The sequence below is a fragment of the Aquarana catesbeiana genome, linkage group LG01, assembly GCF_042186555.1.
Source record: "Aquarana catesbeiana isolate 2022-GZ linkage group LG01, ASM4218655v1, whole genome shotgun sequence".
Taxonomy (NCBI): Eukaryota; Metazoa; Chordata; class Amphibia; order Anura; family Ranidae; genus Aquarana; species Aquarana catesbeiana.
The window spans coordinates 561,935,650-561,955,076 of record NC_133324.1 but is presented as its reverse complement, the minus strand read 5'-3'; the positions used below and the strand labels follow the sequence as shown (position 1 = coordinate 561,955,076).

Below are 19,427 nucleotides of genomic sequence, written 5' to 3'. Positions count from 1 at the left end.
TGAGGAGAGAAAGGGGGTGGGGGCAGGCTGCGGCTCCGTGTCTGAATGGACACTCAGAGCCTCAGCTTGGCTCGGGTGCCCCATAGCAAGCTGCTTGCTGTGGGGGCACTCAACAGGAGGGAGGGACCCGAGAAAAGGAAAATCCAGGCAAATTTACTGCATAGAGCAGGTAAATATAGAGATGTTTTGTTATTTTTAAAGAAAAAAAAAGAGACTTTAGTATCACTTTATGGTGGCTTGGCTGTCGCTTGGCAACTTTGAAGTTTCATCTCTCTCCATAAATTTTCTATAGGATTAAGGTCTGGAGGCTGGCTAAACCACTCCATGACCTTATGGTGCTTCTTCTTGAGGCACTCCTTTGTTGCCTTGGCGGTATGTTTTGTGTCATTGTCATGCTGGAAGACCCATCCATGACCAATCTTTAGCGTTCTGGCTGAGGGAAGAAAGTTCTTATCCAAGATTTCACAATACATGGCCCCGCCCCCTGGCCCCTCAGTGCGCCAAAGTTGGCTTGTACCTTTAGCAGAGAAACAGCCCCGAAGCATAATGTTTCCACCTCCGTGCTTTACTGTAGAAATGTTCTTAGGGTCATAGTCAGCATTTTTCTTTCTCCAAACACAGCTAGTCCAGTTGATGCCAAAGAGCTCAATTTTGGTCTCATCTGACCACAGCACTTTCTCTCAATTCTTCTCTGAATCATTTAGCTGTTCATTGGCAAACTTCAGACGGGCCTGTACATTTGCCTTCTTGAGGAGGGGGACCTTTTCAGGCGCTGCAGGATTTCAATCCATGGTGACATATTGTTGTTACCAATGGTTTGCTTGGTGACTGTGGTCCCAACTTCCTTGAGATTATTCACAAGCTCCTTCCGTGTAGTTCTGGGCTGATCCATCCCTTTTCTCATCCTTGCCCCATGAGGTGAAATCTTGCATGGAGCTCCAGACTGAGGGAGATTGATGGATATTTTATATTTCTTCCATTTGCAAATAATCGCTCCAACGGTTGTCTCCTTCTTGCCAAGCTTCTGGCTGATGGTCTTGTAGCCCGTTCCAGCCTTGTGCAGGTCTACAATTTTGTCCCTAGACATCCTTTGACAGCTCTTTGGTCTTGCCCATGATGGTGAGGTTTGAATGGAAGAAAGAGATTCTGTGGACAGGTGTCTTTATACACATATCAAGTTGTCGTTAGGGGCACCTTCTTAAATTGACAGGACTAATTTTGTATTGTGTTTTTTTTGGTTGATAATTTCTTTGTATGTGGGCAAACGTACAAAATCTGCAGAGGATTTTCCCCACTGTATAAGCACGTTCCAATGTTCCAGGGCAGTGACACTCTATAGTTAAACAAAGCCTGAACAAACAAAACAAACTAAAAGAACAACAAGGCAGGCAACTCCAGCTACAAGTCAGCAATGGCAGCTTCTAAAGAAAAAAAAAAAAAGCCAATTAATCCAGGTATGTATTTAGAACAAGCATATTTTTTACATAAGTACTAGAATCTCTCCAGTTATCAAACTCCTTGTAGTCCCCCTGCACAGACGGTGGGGTGGGGGGGGGGGGGGGGGGGGGGGGGTCAGCTGAATTGCTTTCCACAGTGTGGTCAGTCAACAGTATGTGTGATGACTTGATCATCACCTTCAGCAATTTTTTTTTAAAAGCCTCCTATGCTATTTTATATACCCTGAATAGTACATACACTTTTTTGCAAATGCTGCACCTGCTCCGTTTTACATGCAGCTGTGGGAGTGCCCCTTGACACACCCCCCCCCCACCTCCATCCTGCTGTTTTCAGGGCGGGTTGAATGCTACAGTTCTCTCCATGTGGTTCAAACCACATATGCGCCCAGTCTGCTCTCACCTGAGCTCAGCTAGGGAAGAAGAAAGTGTACTGCGCATGTTACGGAAGGTGAACTGATCCTTTATCTACATCATATTGCTTGGCTGCAGTAATGAAAAGTGAGGTTATATGTATGTATTTCGTCTGTGCATTTAGCTGCTTGCAATTTAGCTTGAACTGAACGTGGTTAAACCTCATAACTAGAATAAGGAAGCATTGTGCGACAAAATGCTGCATATATAATACTTTGTCCCATGGGGTACAGGACAATGCAAAAAAAAATTGTAATGGTAGATCTTCTTCAAACAAGCAGTAAAACCACTGTAACTTAAGCACTCCCTCACCTCCATAACTATAGGCATTGTGGAGAAATTAATCTTCGCATTTCACAGCAGTGGACTGATCTTAAATCTTTTCTCATTACTTGGCAGCCTGCCCTGTTGGCCTTCTAAAGTAAACACACTCTAGGCATTCTAAGCTGTTGGAAACCAACTGAAACCAATTTAGAGTCTTTGTTTTGATCTTTGAAAAAAAAATCACCAGCAATCTAAGAAGTCAGGGATAATGTTGTTTTAAAGCTCTCTTTCTGCTTGTTAAAGAGGAACTGCAGTCTGCTCACATAATTTGTAATAAAAACATCTTTGCCATTCTGAAGCTTCCATCCAACCACTTTGCATATTATTTTATATATACTGTGATTCTGTACTTTCCAAATATGCTGCCGAAATCTCCCTCCACTGAGTCTGGCTGCAATCATTTTAACTGTGGGTAGGTGAAGCTGCTGCCTGTTCACTTCCTGGATTTACACAGACACACAGAGGCACACCTCCAGCTCTGCAGCTCTCATTGGCCCTCTTATGAAACGCTCACGAGAATGAGAGAGAGAGTGAGCTGTGCATGATGTCATAAGCCTAGCCTTTTTTCGAGACAAGAAACTGGAAGTGGGCTGTATAAGGTATTTACTGTCAGAAAAAAAAAAATGTTTTACTATCCAAAGTTAAAACAACAAGGGTAGAAGATTTAATAGATGGAAAATTGAATAAATGACTGAAGTTCCGCTTTAAGAGTAATGTAAATTGTAGTTAACTGCATTCTGTTCCTGTACCTCGATTGTCTTTAAAGTTCATAACAGGTCATCATGACTGAAGGTTAAAAGCCAAGTTTATCCTTTAAAGAAATTAACCTATACAGTCAAGCAGCCCCCAAGAGGTACTAAAAACTGCAGCTTTTAAAAATGTTGACTATACCATATCTACATAGTTTATTACCTCCTTGACTGCATAAACTATTTTCTTTAAAAGGTGAACTAAGCCTGGGTAATTTTAAGTTGTTCACTCTATTGATAACAGGTTATTGACACTGCCTTTTGCATTCAGTTCTTCTTGCAGTTCCATTTCAAGATGGAAAAGCCTCCAACAGCAACCAGTATCCCCCCTGCTCCTCCTGGTGTCAAAAGGCCTCCACCTCCACCACTGATAAATGGGATGCCACCTCGACCACCCTTGCCAGAAAACATGCCACCACCACCAGGTGGAATGCCAATGCCACCAATTCCTCCTGGGGCACCAGCACCACCAGGGCCACCTCCCCAACTTCCTCCAGCTCCTGGTGTTCCACCTCCTGGTGTGCCGCCTCCTGTTCCACCACCGACCTTGCCACCTCCAGGTGTACCTCCTCCTGGTGTACCACCACCACCTCCCAATCCTGCTGTTCCCCCTCCTGGAGTTCCTCCCCCTGGAATACCACCTCCTGGTATTCCTCCACCAGGGGTTCCCCCTCCACCTGCTCCTGGAGTTCCTCCCCCTCCTGCTCCAGGTGTACCACCTCCAGCACCTGGAGTTCTACCTCCAGGACCTATGCCTCCAATGATGAGGCCACCTTTGCCAAGTGAAGGACCTACAAATATTCCCCCACCACCGCCAACCAATTGATTCCATCTGTGCTGTCTCTTAGAAATGTGCACATTTGATATTTTTTGTAGAATGTTTTTTTTCTGTTTGTCACAAAATAAATTCAACCATTTAACAAAAGCTTGTATTTATTTTTTTACACTTTCAATGACTGTAGTTCTGTACCTCATACAGTATATACAATTTCTTCCAAATATATTTTCCACTAATATATTTAGTGTTTGTTGTTAAGGGACCCTGCCACCAACCTAATTGTAATTAAATGCTCTGCCACTCTTTTCACTACATAATCGCGTATTCATATGCTGTCAGGATGTAATGCTGCCTACAGGAGGACTGGCCAGTGGTAAACAAAAACATCTGTAGGCCAGTCCAGTGTAACCCCCCTCTACCCAGCATGCCTCAGTTTTTTGCTAGTGTCCTAAGAGAACAGACATCTTTTCTTCAGCTCTGCTGTTTTTCCCTGGATTCTTCAAGCTTTTTTGTCTAATCAAGGTCCCCTGCTACACCTCTGCTTGTGCTGTTTGTTTCCATATGGCAGCTATCCAGATCAGCCTTTCCTCAGCCTAGCTTTAGAGTATTGTACCTGAACCCCATTGGTCTGGATGTTGCAAGCCAACCCTGAAAGAGACCTTCAGGCACTGGGTTCCATGTTAGGCACACCAGACTCCAAGTTGAACTGCTGGACATACAGGTTGATCTATCCACAATTCCATTTAAAATCTCCTCACTGAAAATGTAATTGCCATATAAATAAATCAACGTGTTCTGGGCCTAATTTCCCATCTCTTTTAGTGATGCTACTTCTGCCTATGTCCGTTTTGGAGACAGTGTAACACTACACATTTTACAGCTGTTTATTATCCTCTACTTTTGTGGAAGCTTGGAGATCTTTCATATTTGATCCAGTCACTTGTGTTTTAATGTAAGGTTGCCAAATGTATTTATGGAGTAATAATTAGAGTCCTGCTGTCTAACATATTTTTCTTTTGGTCCTTTTTTTGCTGATTTTTGTGGTTTTATATTTGTAGGCAGTGGCTCTCGCTACTGCCCATTGTTGTAACTGTTGTACTTTTTACATTTAAATAAAAACAGAATTTATAAAAAAATACAAATGGTCCATATAGTGAACTTGGTGTTATTCACTTTAAAGGGGTTGTAAACCCTCATGGCTTTTCACCTTTAATGCATTGTATGCATTAAGGTGAAAAACCTCCTGTCATGTACCAGCCCCCCAGTGCCCTCCTTTATACTTACCTGAACCCCGTCTTTCTCCGGCCGGGAATGAGCACACCAGCTCTATAGATAGAAAACACAAGGCGCTACTCTAAGTGCAGAGATACCATAAGGTTTATTAAACAAAACTAGGAAAGGTGGTACTCACAAAGGTACATGATATAAAAGCATGTTTGCAGTGTTGCTGGAGTGTCCTGGAGTTTCTCTGATCCCAGTCTAGGTGGCGTTGGTGTCCGATGGACAGGCTCGGCGGTGGATGACGTCGCTTCCTGCCGCTGGAACGCACGCTGAGAGCCAAGGAGACCAGAAAGATGAGGTCACTTCCGGGTAGAGGGACGTGTAGGCGACGCGTTTGCGGAGCTACGCTCCTTCCTCAGGCCTAACGTGTGTTGTGATTGGGCTGCAATAGAGAGGCTAGTGGATGGCGCTGATTAGTTGAAAAAGCGCTCTGTGTTTTGGATTTTGCTGCAATCGCTCAGGTTGGCACAGTGGTTAGCCGGTATAGATTCATTAGACAACTAACTGCTGAAATTACTAAAATTAAACAATGCATATATAATACCAATTCTAAAAAGACTATTTTAAAAAACTTAATGAAAATTGTATAAAAATTGTATTAGAATTGGTATTATATATGAGGTATTGGTATTATATATGAGCGATTGCAGCAAAATCCAAAACACAGAGCGCTTTTTCAACTAATCAGCCACTAGCCTCTATATTCCAGCCCAATCACATCACACGTTAGGCCTGAGGAAGGAGCGTAGCTCCGCAAACGCGTCGCCTAAACGTCCCTCTACCCGGAAGTGACCTCATGTTTCCTTGGCTCTCAGCGTGCGTTCCAGCGGCAGGAAGCGACGGTAAACCTTACGGTATCTCTGCACTTAGAGTGGTGCCTTGTGTTTTCTATCTACAGTACCCAGAGGATCGCTTCTTTTCCTAGAACAGGGCAGCCTTCTAATGTGGTCAGTACTCCCATCCAATATATGGACAACATTTTAGCCTATATGGACATTATAGATTATTTTCCTTCTGATTAATCAATGTTCATCAATTTTAACACTTCGTTCATTATTGGCATTGTTTTATTCCTATTTCTAAATATACAATCACTTATTGTTTTTTAAATTCATAACTGTGTTGGGCCCAGCGCTCACTTTTATATATTGTTGCACACCAGCTCTAGCTGATGTTTTGTGTCCTGATTGAATAGATTGATAGCAGCGCAGCCATTGGCTTTCACTGCTGTCAATCAAATCCAATGGCGTTAGTGCTGGGAGGCGGGGACAGTACGGCTTTCTTTGTCTATGGACGCAAAAGCTGGACTCAGGAGCGCGCCTGCACAGGTACCCCCAAGGAGAGCGCTTCTAGATGGTTTCCCGATGGGGAGGAGCTACTATTATTATGGGACCCCAGGAGAGGAGGATCGGGGCCACTCTGCACAGTGGAGGTAAGTATTATATGTTGGATATTTAAAAAAAAAAAAAAAACACAAGGGTTTAGTAACCTTTAAGGTCATCACAGAGGGCAAGGGGGCAATCTGTCTAGAAGAAGAGAGATTTAATCTCCAAATACGAAAGGGTTTCTTTACACTAAGAGCTGTGAAAATGTGGAATGGACTCCCTCAAGAGCTGGTTCTGGCCAACTCAGTAGATTACTTTAATCACTTCAGCCCTGAAAAATTTTACACCCTTCATGACCAGTCCATTTTATTGCGATACGGCACTGCGTTACTTTAACTGACAATTGCGCGGTCATGCGACACTGTACCCAAATAAAATGAATGTCCCTTTCTTCCACAAATAGAGCTTTCTTTTGGTGGTATTTGATCACCTCTGGTTTTTATTTTTTAAGCTGGAAACAAAAAATTTTTGAAAAAAAATATTTTTTACTTTCTGCTATAAAACATCCAATAGAATTTTTTTTTCAAATCTAATTTCTCAAATCGCCTTTCAGGACAACCTTGGAGAGAGCGCAGCTCCACCCATTTTCCAGGAAACACATGCAGCGTTTAAATCCCTCCTCTTCTACCATGGCCTCAGGTATTGTGTTTCCTCCGCCATGGTGGAAGTGCATGCTGGAACCAGAGAGCTGCGCTCTCTCCAAGGTGGAGGGGAAAAGGCTTACCTTTAGTGCTTCTGCTTGGAGTGCAGCGACCATCCCAGCACCCTCCCGGTACAAGCGGGGGGTGTTCGAGTCCCCAGTCTCTGCAAGCTCAGGGGTAGCAACGGCCAGCAGGAGCTGTCAGCGTCTGTGTGCCCGGGAACTGCAGGTGTGCCCGGGCTGTTCGCCGCCGTTGATCGGCAGCATACCCCGCATCACAGTTCCGGGTCCTGGCTGGCGGATGACGTCACGTCCGGTGACGCAGCTTCCTGTGGGGGCGTGGCGACAAGTGGTTCCCGGCGCCTGGAACGCAGAGGCCAAGGGGGCAAGTCTATCGACTGGTGCTTCAGCTTCCAGCCCTCGCTGATGACGCCAGAACTGGGAAACTTAAAAACAGATGAGTTTTCTCATTCCCCACTGCACTCTCTGCTATAATGGACGAGAGACCGTCAGCTACAGTGGAAACAGGCGCCCCAGGCATCGGTCAGGCCCAGGTAAGAGGGGTACAGTGGTACCTTTTATTCTTCTCCATATGGGCTTATGTTTTGGCTTTGTTGGATGTTTCCTCCCTGTTGGGAGCCTGTTACTGCAGGGTCAGAGGTTACCTCTCTCGGACCCTGCATTTTGGTTATAGTGGTTGCTGTAAACTGTTTTTTAAACACTAAGGGGCATCTTTTTTTTTCTCTGCTGGTGGTGGTCTGTGTTACTTTTGTACTAAGGGGCAGGAAGGTGTTAAGGACCCTTAGTGAGATATCGTTGTTCTCGTTTCGGGAAAAAGTTTAGATTTCCCTAAAACATTCAAACCCCCCCAGTCAGCGGAAATGCCCTTCATGCAAGAACCCCCTTACAGAGTCTTGGCAAAAGGCAATGTGCAGGTCCTGTATTAAGGACCTGGTTGAAGAGGAAACATCCAAGCAATATAGGGACCTGTTTTCTTCAGTACGAAAACTCACAAGCTCACTGAGTTCAGTTAAGTCCTTGCTGGTCCAGAGCCCGGCAGGCCAGGTTGAACCCCAGCAACCACTATCTAGCCCCAGGGCATCTACCTCTAGGCCAGGGAACTCAGGGGATGAGGGGGCAAGTACTTTTCCCTCCCTCAGGGATTCAGACAAGGAGGAGGAAGATGATAGCCGAGCCTCTAGGTCAGCGGTCTCAAACTGGTGGCCCTCCAGCTGTTGTGAAACTACAAGTCCCATCATGCCTCTGCCTGTGGGAGTCATGTTTGTAACTGTCAGCTTTGCAATGCCTCATGGGACTTGTAGTTTCGCAACAGCTGGAGGGCCGCCAGTTTGAGACCCCTGCTCTAGGTACAAACTGGCTTTAAAGAAAGTGGACGACCTTTTAAAAGCAATTTACACTACCCTCGACAACCAGGAGAAGGTGCAACCGCCGGTCCACGATAAAATGTACCAGGGTCTAGATGGCACCAAACACAGAGTGTTCCCAGTCCATAGAGTTCTCTCGGATACGGTCAAAGAATGGAAGGACCCTGAAAGAGGCCCCTTCCTTTCCAAGACCCTTGGAAAGGAAGTTAGAGGTTTGGAATAAGAAACCTCTTGTGGATGCCGCTTTTTCGCAAGTGTCCCGTCGCTCAGACCTGGCATTCAAGGACATGGGGGTGCTGAAGGATGCGATGGACAAAAGGGCAGACTCCCTCCTGAAAAAAGCGTGGGATTCCACGTCGGCCAGCCTCAAACCCGCTATGGTTTCCACGGTTGTTGCAAGGAACCTAGAATGCTGGGTGGAAAAGCTGAAGAGCCACGTAGAGGCGGGAACGCCACGGAAAGATCTTTTGAAATCCTTTCCGTTAATACTGAAGGCAGTAAAATACATAGCCGAAGCATCGGCTAAATCAGTTAACCACTTCAGCCCCGGAAGGATTTACCCCCTTCCTGACCAGAGCACTTTTTACAATTTGGCACTGCGTCGCTTTAACTGCTAATTGTGTGGTCATGCAATGCTGTACCCAAACAAAATTTGCGTTCCTTTCTTCCCACAAATAGAGCTTTCTTTTGATGGTATTTGATCACCTCTGCCGTTTATTTTTTACGCTATAGACGGAAAAAAAGCGAAAATTTTGAAAAAAAATTATATTTTCTACTTTTTGTTATAAAAAAAAATCCAATAAACTCAATTTTAGTCATGCATTTAGGCCAAAATGTATTCGGCCACATGTCTTTGGTAAAAAAAATGTCAATAAGCATATATTTATTGGTTTGCGCAAAAGTTATAGCGTCTACAAACTAGGGTAAATTTCCTATAATTTACACAGCTTTTAGTTTATGACTGCCTATGTCATTTCTTGAGGTGCTAAAATGGCAGGGCAGTACAAACCCCCCCCCCCCCAAAATGACCCCATTTTGGAAAGTAGACACCCCAAGGAAATTGCTGAGAGGCATGTTGAGCCCATTGAATATTCATTTTTTTTTGTCCCAAGTGATTGAGTAATGACAAAAAAAAAAAATTTACAAAAAGTTGTCACTAAATGATATATTGTGGGACTTTTTGGGAGCCTAGCCGCGTACGGGGCCCCGAAAACCAAGCACCGCCTTCCGGATTTCTAAGGGCGTAAATTTTTGATTTCATTCCTCACTACCTATCACAGTTTTGAAGGACATAAAATGCCAAGATGGCACAAAACCCCCCAAATGACCCCATTTTGGAAAATAGCTATTTGCTGAGAGGCATGTTGAGTCCATGGAATATTTTATATTTTGCCACAAGTTGCAGGAAAATGACCAATTTTTTTTTTTGCACAAAGTTGTCACTAAATGATCTATTGCTCAAACATGCCATGGGCATATGTGGAATTACACCCCAAAATACATTCTGCTGCTTCTCCTGAGTATGGGGATACCACATGTGTGGGACTTTTTGGGAGCCTAGCTTCATACGGGGCCCCGAAAACCAATCACCACCTTCAGGATTTCTAAGGGCGTAAATTTTTGATTCACTCCTCACTACCTATCGCAGTTTCGAAGGCCATAAAATGCCAAGATAGCACAACACCCCCCCCAAATGACCCCATTTTGGAAAGTGGACACCCCAAGCTATTTGCTGAGAGGCATGGTGAGTATTATGAAGCTCTCATTTGTTTTTGAAAATGAAGAAAGACAAGAAAAAAAAATGTTTTTTTCTTTTTTCAATTTTCAAAACTTTGTGAAAAAAAGTGAGGTCTGCAAAATACTCACTATACCTCTCAGCAAATAGCTTGGGGTGTCTACTTTCCAAAATAGGGTCATTTGGGCATTCCATGGCCTCCGAAACTGTGATAGGCAGTGAAGAGTGAAATCAAAAATGTATGCCCTTAGAAAGCCTGAAAGGCGGTGCTTGGTTTTCGGGGTCCCGTACACGGCTAGGCTCCCAAAAAGTCTCACACATGTGGTATCCCCATACTCAGGAGAAGCAACAGAATGTATTTTGGGGTGTAATTTCACATATTCCCATGGTATGTTTGAGCAATATATCATTTTGTGACAACTTTGTGCAAAAAAAAAAAAAAAAGTGTCTTTTTCCCACAACTTTTGTCACAATATAAAATATTACATGGACTCGACATGCCTCTCAGCAAATAGCTTAATAGCTTGGGGTGTCTACTTTGCAAAATGGGGTCATTTTTTGTTTACATAAAAAAATTATTTTTTTTTGCAAGAAAATGACTTTGAACCCCCAAACATTATATATTTTTTTAAAGCAAATGCCCTACAGATTAAAATGGTGGATGTTTCATTTTTTTTTTTTTTCACACAGTATTTGCGCAGCGATTTTTCAAACGCATTTTTTGGGAAAAAACCTACTTTTTTTAAATTTTAATGCACTAAAACACACTATATTGCCCAAATGTTTGATGAAATAAAAAAGTTGATCTTAGGCCGAGTACATGGATACCAAACATGACATGCTTTAAAATTGCGCACAAACGTGCAGTGGCGACAAACTAACTACATTTTTAAAAGCCTTTACAGGTTATCACTTTAGATTTACAGAGGAGGTCTACTGCTAAAATTACTGCCCTCGATCTGACCTTCGCAGTGATACCTCACATGCATGGTGCAATTGCTGTTTACATTTAACGCCAGACCGACGCTTGCGTTCGCCTTTGCGTGAGAGAGAGAGAGAGAGAGGGGGGAGGGGAACGGGGGTGCTTTTTTTTTTTTTTTTTCTCTCTTTAGATCTCTCCTCTGCCCTCCAAAGCATCTGACCACACCAAGATCGGTGTGATAAAATGCTTTCCCAATTTCCCAATGGCGCTGTTTACATCCGGCGAAATCTAAGTCATGAAATGCTCGTAGCTTCCGGTTTCTTAGGCCATAGAGAAGATTGGAGCCATTCTGGTCTCTGATCAGCTCTGTGGTCAGCTGGCCGACTCACCGGCTGCATTCTCGGGTTCCCTGTTGGGACAGGAGAGCCAGAGAAAAACATGGAAGATGGGGGGGGGGAGGGGGCGGGGGCGTTCCCTCCCACTGCTTGTAAAAGCAGTCTAGAGGCTAATTAGCCACTAGGATTGCTTTTACATGAAAGTCGACCGCAGGCATCATTCTGGTATAACCGCTCAAAGTCCAGCAACATACCAGTACGTTGCTGGTCCTTGTTGGGCATATATTGTAAACTTTTTTTTTCATGCAGCCTGTGGGCTGAACGAAAAAAAGATATTGATCGGTGGGTATGCCCACCATTAGAATACCTCCCTTCATCCACCCACTTCTAATGATGGGCATACATGCACCATTTACAGTATATATGCCGAAGCATAGGGGCAAATCGCTCCTCCACCCACTGCTGCCCCCACGCTTCGGCATATATGCTGAAGTATGTAACTGTGGTGGTGAAATCACCTCCGACAGCGCTGGAGTCATGGCTTTATGTATCGTGGGAGCAAACACTGTTGCTGTCAAGATAAATAAATCTGCGCTGCAACTGAATGGCGTACCTGCTAAGCAAATGATGGTTAACAATAAAACAAAGTAACATTACAGTATAACAGTAAGACTTACCATACCTGCAAAGCAAATATGAAAAAAACATAGTAAAAAATAAAACATTTAACGCAACCTGTGCCTAAAATATACTGTATTTATTGGCGTATAACACTCACTTTTTCACCATGAAAATCAGGTGCAAATAGTGGGTGCGTGTTATACGCCAATACTTCAATTCTAGCTGCCTCGGTGGGGACAGGGAGGGGGGCAGGATGAGCACCATCAGATTACATACAGTGAGAATCTCCTGTTTACTTGGCAGCCTATGTAATAGGAAGTCCCGTCTCCTGGGCCACCATTGGACCACTGTTCTGTCTATCATAGGAGATTCTCACTGTATGTAATCTGTCGGCGCTCGTCCCACCCCCTCCTTGTCCCCTCTGAGCTGCAGATGGGCATCGATCAGGCTGCACTGATGGCAATGGTGAGGCTGCTGCATTGATGGCAATGGTGAGGCTGCATTGATGTGGACTGATGAGGCTGCATTGATGGCACTTGTGAGGCTGCAAATGGGTATTGATCAGGCTGCATTGATGGCAATGGTGAGGCTGCAGATGGGCACTGACCCTTATTTTGCTTCAAAGTTCCTTATTTAAAATTTAAGTTTTTTCCTGAAACTTCCCTCTTAAAATGAATGTGCGTGTTATACGCCTGTGCGTGTTATACGCCGATAAATATGGTATATATATGCCGAAGCATGGGGGCATCCTCCCGCAAAAGGTAGGAGCAAATCGCTCCTCCACCCACTGCTGCCCCCACGCTTCGGCATATATGCTGAAGTATGTAACTGTGGTGATGAAATCACCTCTGACAGCGCTGGAGTCACGGCTTTATGTATCGTGGGAGCAAACGCCGTTGCTGTCAAGATAAATAAATCCGCGCTGCAACTGAATGGCGTACCTGCTAAGCAAATGATGGTTAACAATAAAACAAAGTAACATTACAGTATAACAGTAAGACTTACCATACCTGCAGAGCAAATATGAAAAAAACATAGTAAAAAATAAAACATTTAACGCAACCTGTGCCTAAAATATATATTTATGCCGAAGCATGGGGGCATCCTCCCGCAAAAGGTAGGAGCAAACCGCTCCTCCACCCACTGCTGCCCCCACGCTTTGGCATATATGCTGAAGTATGTAACTGTGATGGTGAAATCACCTCCGACAGCGCTGGAGTCATGGCTTTATGTATCGTGGGAGCAAACACTGTTGCTGTCAAGATAAATAAATCCGCTCTTCAGCTGAATGGCGTACCTGAAAACAAAAAAAATGGTTACCAAACATGATAAAAACATAACAATAAAACATTGCAGAATAGAATACAGTAAAAAAAGAGCAAAACAATAGAGAGAGAGAACAATAAAATGTCAACTATTTTTGTTTTTTATTTTATATTTTTTTTGGTTTTTTTACTTTTTTTGTTGTTTTGTTTTTTTTCTACACTTTTTTTTGTAACTTTAACTTTTGTAACTGGTACCAGGTTTGGGTCTCTCAAAATGCGATGGCATCTTGGGAGACCCTGTGAAAGTGTGTCCTAGTCTGTGCAGTGCTGTACCCTACACTAATACTCAACTAGTGTATGGTAGCGTTCAAAACATTCACCAATGCAAAGACCAGGATTGTCAGGACAGGAGGAACAATAATACCGGGTGTCACGCCTAAATCCGCGCTTGCTGCAGACACGACATCTTTTTTGGGGGGCTCGTTGGATAGGGGTACTCGGGAGGACATAAAGAAAATGCCTCTCATGCAGCCGGCTTACTGCATTTGGTTGGGGAAGGTCAGGTGGAGCACTGTCTGGAAACAGAAGGGCTCTGACGATCTCTTCTCCTTCGTCCTGAAGCTCTGTATAGCACATAAGCGTTCAGCAAAGCCAATTGAAATAAATAAACAGACACTTTTTTGTACCAGCGTCTGGCCTTACGGGCAACTAGGTGCGGCGCCAACAACTGGTCGTTGAGGTCCACCCCTCCCATATTTTGGTTATATTCGTGGACACGGAGGGGTTTCTCCACAACACCAGTCGCCGTATTAATTTGGACCGTCGTGTCTGCATGAAGGGAGGTAAGAACGAAAACATTCTTTTTATCCCTCCACTTCATAGTGAGCAAATTATTACACTGCAAGCAGGCTCTCTCCCCCAGCATAAGACAGGAATCTACAAGCCGCTGGGGAAAGCCCCAGCGATTAGGTCGCACAGTGCCACATGCTCCAATCTGATGATCAAAAAGGTGACTAAAAAGTGGCGCGCTTGTGTAATAATTGTCCACGTACAAGTGGTACCCCTTTCCGAATAAGGGTGACACCAAGTCCCACACAATCTTGCCAGCGCTTCCTATGTAGTCAGGGCAGTTTGTCGGCTCTACGTGACTATCTTTGCCCTCGTAAACCATAAAACTACATGTATAGCCTGTGGCCCTGTCACAGAGCTTATACATCTTGACCCCGTATCTGGCACGCTTGCTGGGAAGGTACTGTTTGAATGACAAGCGGCCAGAAAACTTAATCATTGACTCATCAACGCAGACAACTTGATGGGGAGTAAACAAGTCTGCAAAACATTGGTTGAAGTGGTTTAAGAGGGGCTGAATTTTGTAGAGCCGATCGTATTCAGGGTCTCCACGAGGACGACAGAGTTCATTGTTGTTGAAGTGCATGAACGTATCATGCCCTGGCCATGGAGGCAGAGAACACAGGCATATGGTAAATTGGGTCAGTGGACCAATATGACCGCAACTCACTCTTTTTTTATTTATGCCCATGTTGAGGGAAAGGCCCAAAAAGATCCTAAATTCGGAAACCGTAATTGGTTTCCAATCTCTGGCAAGGGAGGACTGGGGAATATTGGCTATGTGTTGACCAGTGTACAAATTGCTTTGGTCCACAATAGATCTATAGAGATCTTCGGTGAAAAACAGCGAATAAAAATCCAGTAATGTAAAATCAACTGTTTCCACCTGAATGCCGGGTTGGCCAGTGAATGGGGGAAGTACGGGTGCAGCAGAAGTGGTGGGTTCCCAATTCGGATTGGCGAATGCAGCAGGAAGGGCACTATGGGCACGACGGGCCGATGTTCGTCTTCTTGGTGGCAGCGGGACACTACTTGTGCTTGCCACCTCGCCAGCTTGAACTGCACTTATGGGACTCGCCACGTCACCAAGTGTTACTGCAGTGCTGGATATACGACCAGGGTGTATTAGGCCGCTGGTGCTTGCCAGTTCACCAGAAGGAATAGCAGCGCTAGTACTTCTCTGCTCCATACAAGGGACCTGCGGTTCTTGCACTTCAAGGACAGAAGAAGAAGATTGGGGTCTGGTACGCCTGACCTTGGCAGGGACCACAACTCCGTCGTCAGAGCTATCTGTCATGGAGCCGCTGTCGTCTACAGGATCGTATTCTGAGCCTGAATCTGACAGATGAGTGACTTCCTCTTCACTATCTGTCATGCTCAGAAACGTGTAGGCCTCTTCACTAGTGTACCTTCGATTTGCCATTTTGGGCTCTAAATTTAGTGGTACACTAGTGAGACTCACAGGCAAAAAAGCTCCTGTCAGCGACTGTATCAAAACGCTACCAAAAAACTGTTGCGATCGCAGGGATCAGGCCTGACTCTGCGAACGCTGCAGTTATGTGTGCTTAGTGTTTTGTAAGTGTCCATGATCGATCGATCGTTCGATACTGCACTCGGGTGGGCTGGGCAGGGCTGGGCCGAGGTGCAAAACGCAGGTGCTAGCAGGTATCTGGGCTGATCCCGCTAACACTGCGTTTTTGGGAACCCTAAACTGCTGGGGATGCTAGTTTAGATCTGATCGGATCAGATATCGATCCATTCAGATACTATACCACTAAGGGAGGTGTATGCTGCGTGCGTGGGTGTTAGCGGTACTGGCACTAACCTAGTGCTGCCTGGGGCGACGCAGACCTTATCTGACCCTAAAAACTTAACTTATATCACCGCCTGGCGATTAGGGGGTTAAAGCTTTATAAGGTAATAAACGGCAGGTGCCCTGAAACTATAAAAAACAAACTAACTAACCAGCGTCACCCGTAACAGTTATACGGTGATCACTGGTGAAAGGGTTAACTAGGGGGCAATCAGGGGGTTAAAACCTTTATTAGGTAGTATATGGGGGTCCCTGTCGCTATAAAACGCTGACGGCGAACCTATATACTTACCTCCCTAACTAGCGTCACCTGTGTCACTAATACAGAGATCAGAAAAACGATCGTCACTTAGTGACACTGGCGACGGGGGGTGATCAAGGGGTTAAAACTTTATTAGGGGGGGTTAGGGGGGTACCCTAGGCCTAAAGGGGGCTAACCCTAACTGCCCTACCACTTATAACTGTCACAAACTGACACCAATGCAAAAAAAAAAAACTGCTATTGGTGTCACTGTGACAGGGGGTACAGGGGGGTGAAAAGTGTGCCTAGTGTGTTCTACCGAAAGTGTAGTGTTGGTGCAACTCACATTGATGTCTTCTCTCCTCGGCGCCAGAACGAAAAGACTGGCTCGAGGAGAGATGACATCACTTCCTCTGCCACTGTTTACATTACAGCAGCAGAGGGAGATTTTCATTCGTGGGGAGCGATCACGAGGGGGTGGCCACGAATTAGTGGCCTCCCCCTCAGCCTGTATCGCTTCCCCAACGAAGCCGACCGCCTCGGGCACCGGGGGGGCGTGATGCGCCCCCAGCCTGCGGGAGGCAGTACGTGATTACGTGATTTTGCCTGCCCGTGCCATTCTGCCGCAGTATATCTGCGTTAGGCGGTTAGAAACTGGTTAAGATGGCAAAGTCATCTCTGGTGAATGCAGCCAGACGCTCTGTCTGGCTAAAAACTTGGTCTGGTGACATAGCTTCCAAAAAAAAAAAAAGGCTTTCCCTTCCAAAAAGAAACAGCCAATTAAAAAATGTTCGTGCTTTTCAACAGCCCTGTAAGAGTAGGGAAGACGACAAGAACCGCTGGTTCTCCCAAAAGGATAAGGGGAGAGGAGTTCTCTTCGGATCTCCCCCAGACCAGCCCCCCAAAAACAAGTGACAATCTTTCCCCGGTGTCTGCCTTTCTCCTACAGTGGAACAGAGCATCTACAAGCCTGTTCATGAGGAATGTCATCTCTTAGGGATACAGTCTGGGGTTTTCAGAGCCCCCCCCCCCCCCAGCAGGTTTTACGTTACAGCTCTTCCAAGGGATCAAGACAAAGTTTCAGCAATGATGACCCTATTACAGGATCTGATTCAACAAGAAGTGATTGTCCAGGTCCCAAAACATCAGGAGGGCCGAGGCTTCTATTCCCACATCTTTCTGGTGAAAAAGCCTTTGGGGAAATATTGATTGATTCTGAACCTAAAGATCCTAAACAGATCAATTTGTTACAAACATTTCCGCATGGACACAATCCATTCAATAACAAAATTGCTGACTTCAGATTGCTTCATGGCATCCCTAGATCTAAGGGATGCCTACCTACACGTCCCGATTGCTCAGGCTTCTCAATGTTTCCTCCGCTTGGCCCTCAACCTGTAGGCTTTGGTTTGGCATCTTCGGTTCAGAGCTCTGCCTTTCGGACTCTCCTCTTCCCCCACAATTTTCACAAAAATAATGGCGGAAGCCCTGGAGCCTCTGAAGCTAAGAGGAATTTCGGTCATTCCATATCTGGACGACCTGTTTTTTGCGGACTCCAGGGAACAGGTTGTGACAAATCTTCAGGTATCACAGAAACTATGGTGGCTCCTCAATCTAGGGAAGTGAAATCTAGAACCAAGACAAGAGATGATGTCTCTGGGTTATACCATAAACTCGGTGCTTCAAAATGTTTTTCTGCCACATGTGAAGGTGGAAAAGATCCTTTCTGCAGTAAGACGGATTCAGATGAATATCTCAATCTTTGTCTGATCAGCCATGGCAGTGTTAGGACTTCTCACGGCTTCTATCCCAGCAGTACAGTGGGCCAGATTTCATTCCAGACCACTCCAGATGAACATCTTACAGGCATAGTTTTGCTGGGAAAACAGATCAAACTTGCCTCATAGGTAAAACGAGCACTCTGGTGGAGGAGGAACTCAGCCAACCTGACAAAAGTTCTCTTCTGGGTCTTTCCACTAGACAAGCATCTAACAACAGATGCGAGTTCCTGGGGTTGGGGAGCCCACCTGGAAGGCCAAACCTCCCAGGGGGTCTGGTCCAAGGCAGAAGCCTGAAAATCGTCAAACTGGCAAGAACTAAAGGCCATCTTTCTCGGTCTTCTAGCTTTTGAACAAGCTGTGAAGGGATATCATGTGCAGGTCCTTTCGGACAATATGACCGCTGTAGCATACGTGCTCAAGCAAGGAGGAACCAGGAGCAGAGGACTTATGGAATTAGCCAGTCAACTACTTTCCCGGGTGGAACAGAATGTGGCCTCACTGTCGGCAGTTCACCTAAAGGGTTCTCAAAATCTGCTAGCAGACCTACTCAGCAGAAGGAGGGTGGTGGAAGCAGAGTGGAGCCTGAACCAAGAAGTTTTCTTGATGATCGTGGGGACAGCCCCAAGTAGACCTGTTTGCCAGCCAACAGAACTCAAAGGTATAGAGATTCTTTTCTCTTCACCGAGAAGACCAGGCTATAGGCATAGATGCTCTCGCACAAACGTGGCATTACCAGCTGTGCTACGCCTTTCCCCCCTTTGCGCTGATACCAATGGTCCTAAGGAAATTCAGGGAGGAAAATACCAATATGATCCTGGTCACTCCCTTTTGGCCAAAAAGACCCTGGTTTGCGATACTACTAAATTTGTCCGCAAAACCTCCATGATGCTCAGGAAGGACCTACTAACAAAGGGCTCTGTGACCCATCCCAAAGCAGACCGGTTACCTCTAACTGCATGGTTTCTGAGGAAGACCTCCTAAAATCCAAAGGTTTATCCGATAAACTAGTAAAGACCCTACTCTCCAGTAGAAAGGAGGTAACTTGGGCCATATATCTGAAGGTCTGGAAGTTGTTTAATTCCTGGTGTACTTCTAAAAGCCTTCAGGTCAAAAGCGTTGAGTCAGTCCTAGAATTTCTCCATGATGGAATGGAAAAAGGACTGGCAGCCAGCACCTTAAAAACCCAGGTCTATCAGTTTATTTTGAAAAAAAACTCTATCCAGAGAAGTCTTAATTTCAAGATTCTTTAGGGCAGTGGTCATCAACCCTGTCTTCAGGGCCCAATAACAGGCCGGGTTTTATGTATTACCTTGGGGAGATGCAGACTAGAATACTGCAATCACTGAGCAGCAAATGATATCACCTGTGATGTATTTCAGTTATTTTGCAAACCTGGCCTGTTAATGGGCCCTCAGGACAGGGTTGATGACCACTGCTTTAGGGCACTTGCACGAA

At 45.1% G+C, this 19,427-nt stretch overlaps 1 protein-coding gene across 2 annotated transcripts in view; it reads left to right on the top strand.

Annotated features, from left to right (window-relative positions):
- Positions 1-3,866, top strand: part of SF3A2 (splicing factor 3a subunit 2) — a 32,134-nt gene extending 28,268 nt beyond the window's left edge. For both annotated transcript variants that reach the window (XM_073596498.1, XM_073596508.1), the window contains exon 9: positions 3,213-3,866. In XM_073596498.1, the coding sequence (XP_073452599.1) occupies positions 3,213-3,767 (555 nt within the window). In that variant the 3' untranslated portion in view covers positions 3,768-3,866. The remainder of the gene's footprint in view (positions 1-3,212) is intronic.
- The last annotated feature ends 15,561 nt before the right edge of the window (positions 3,867-19,427 follow it).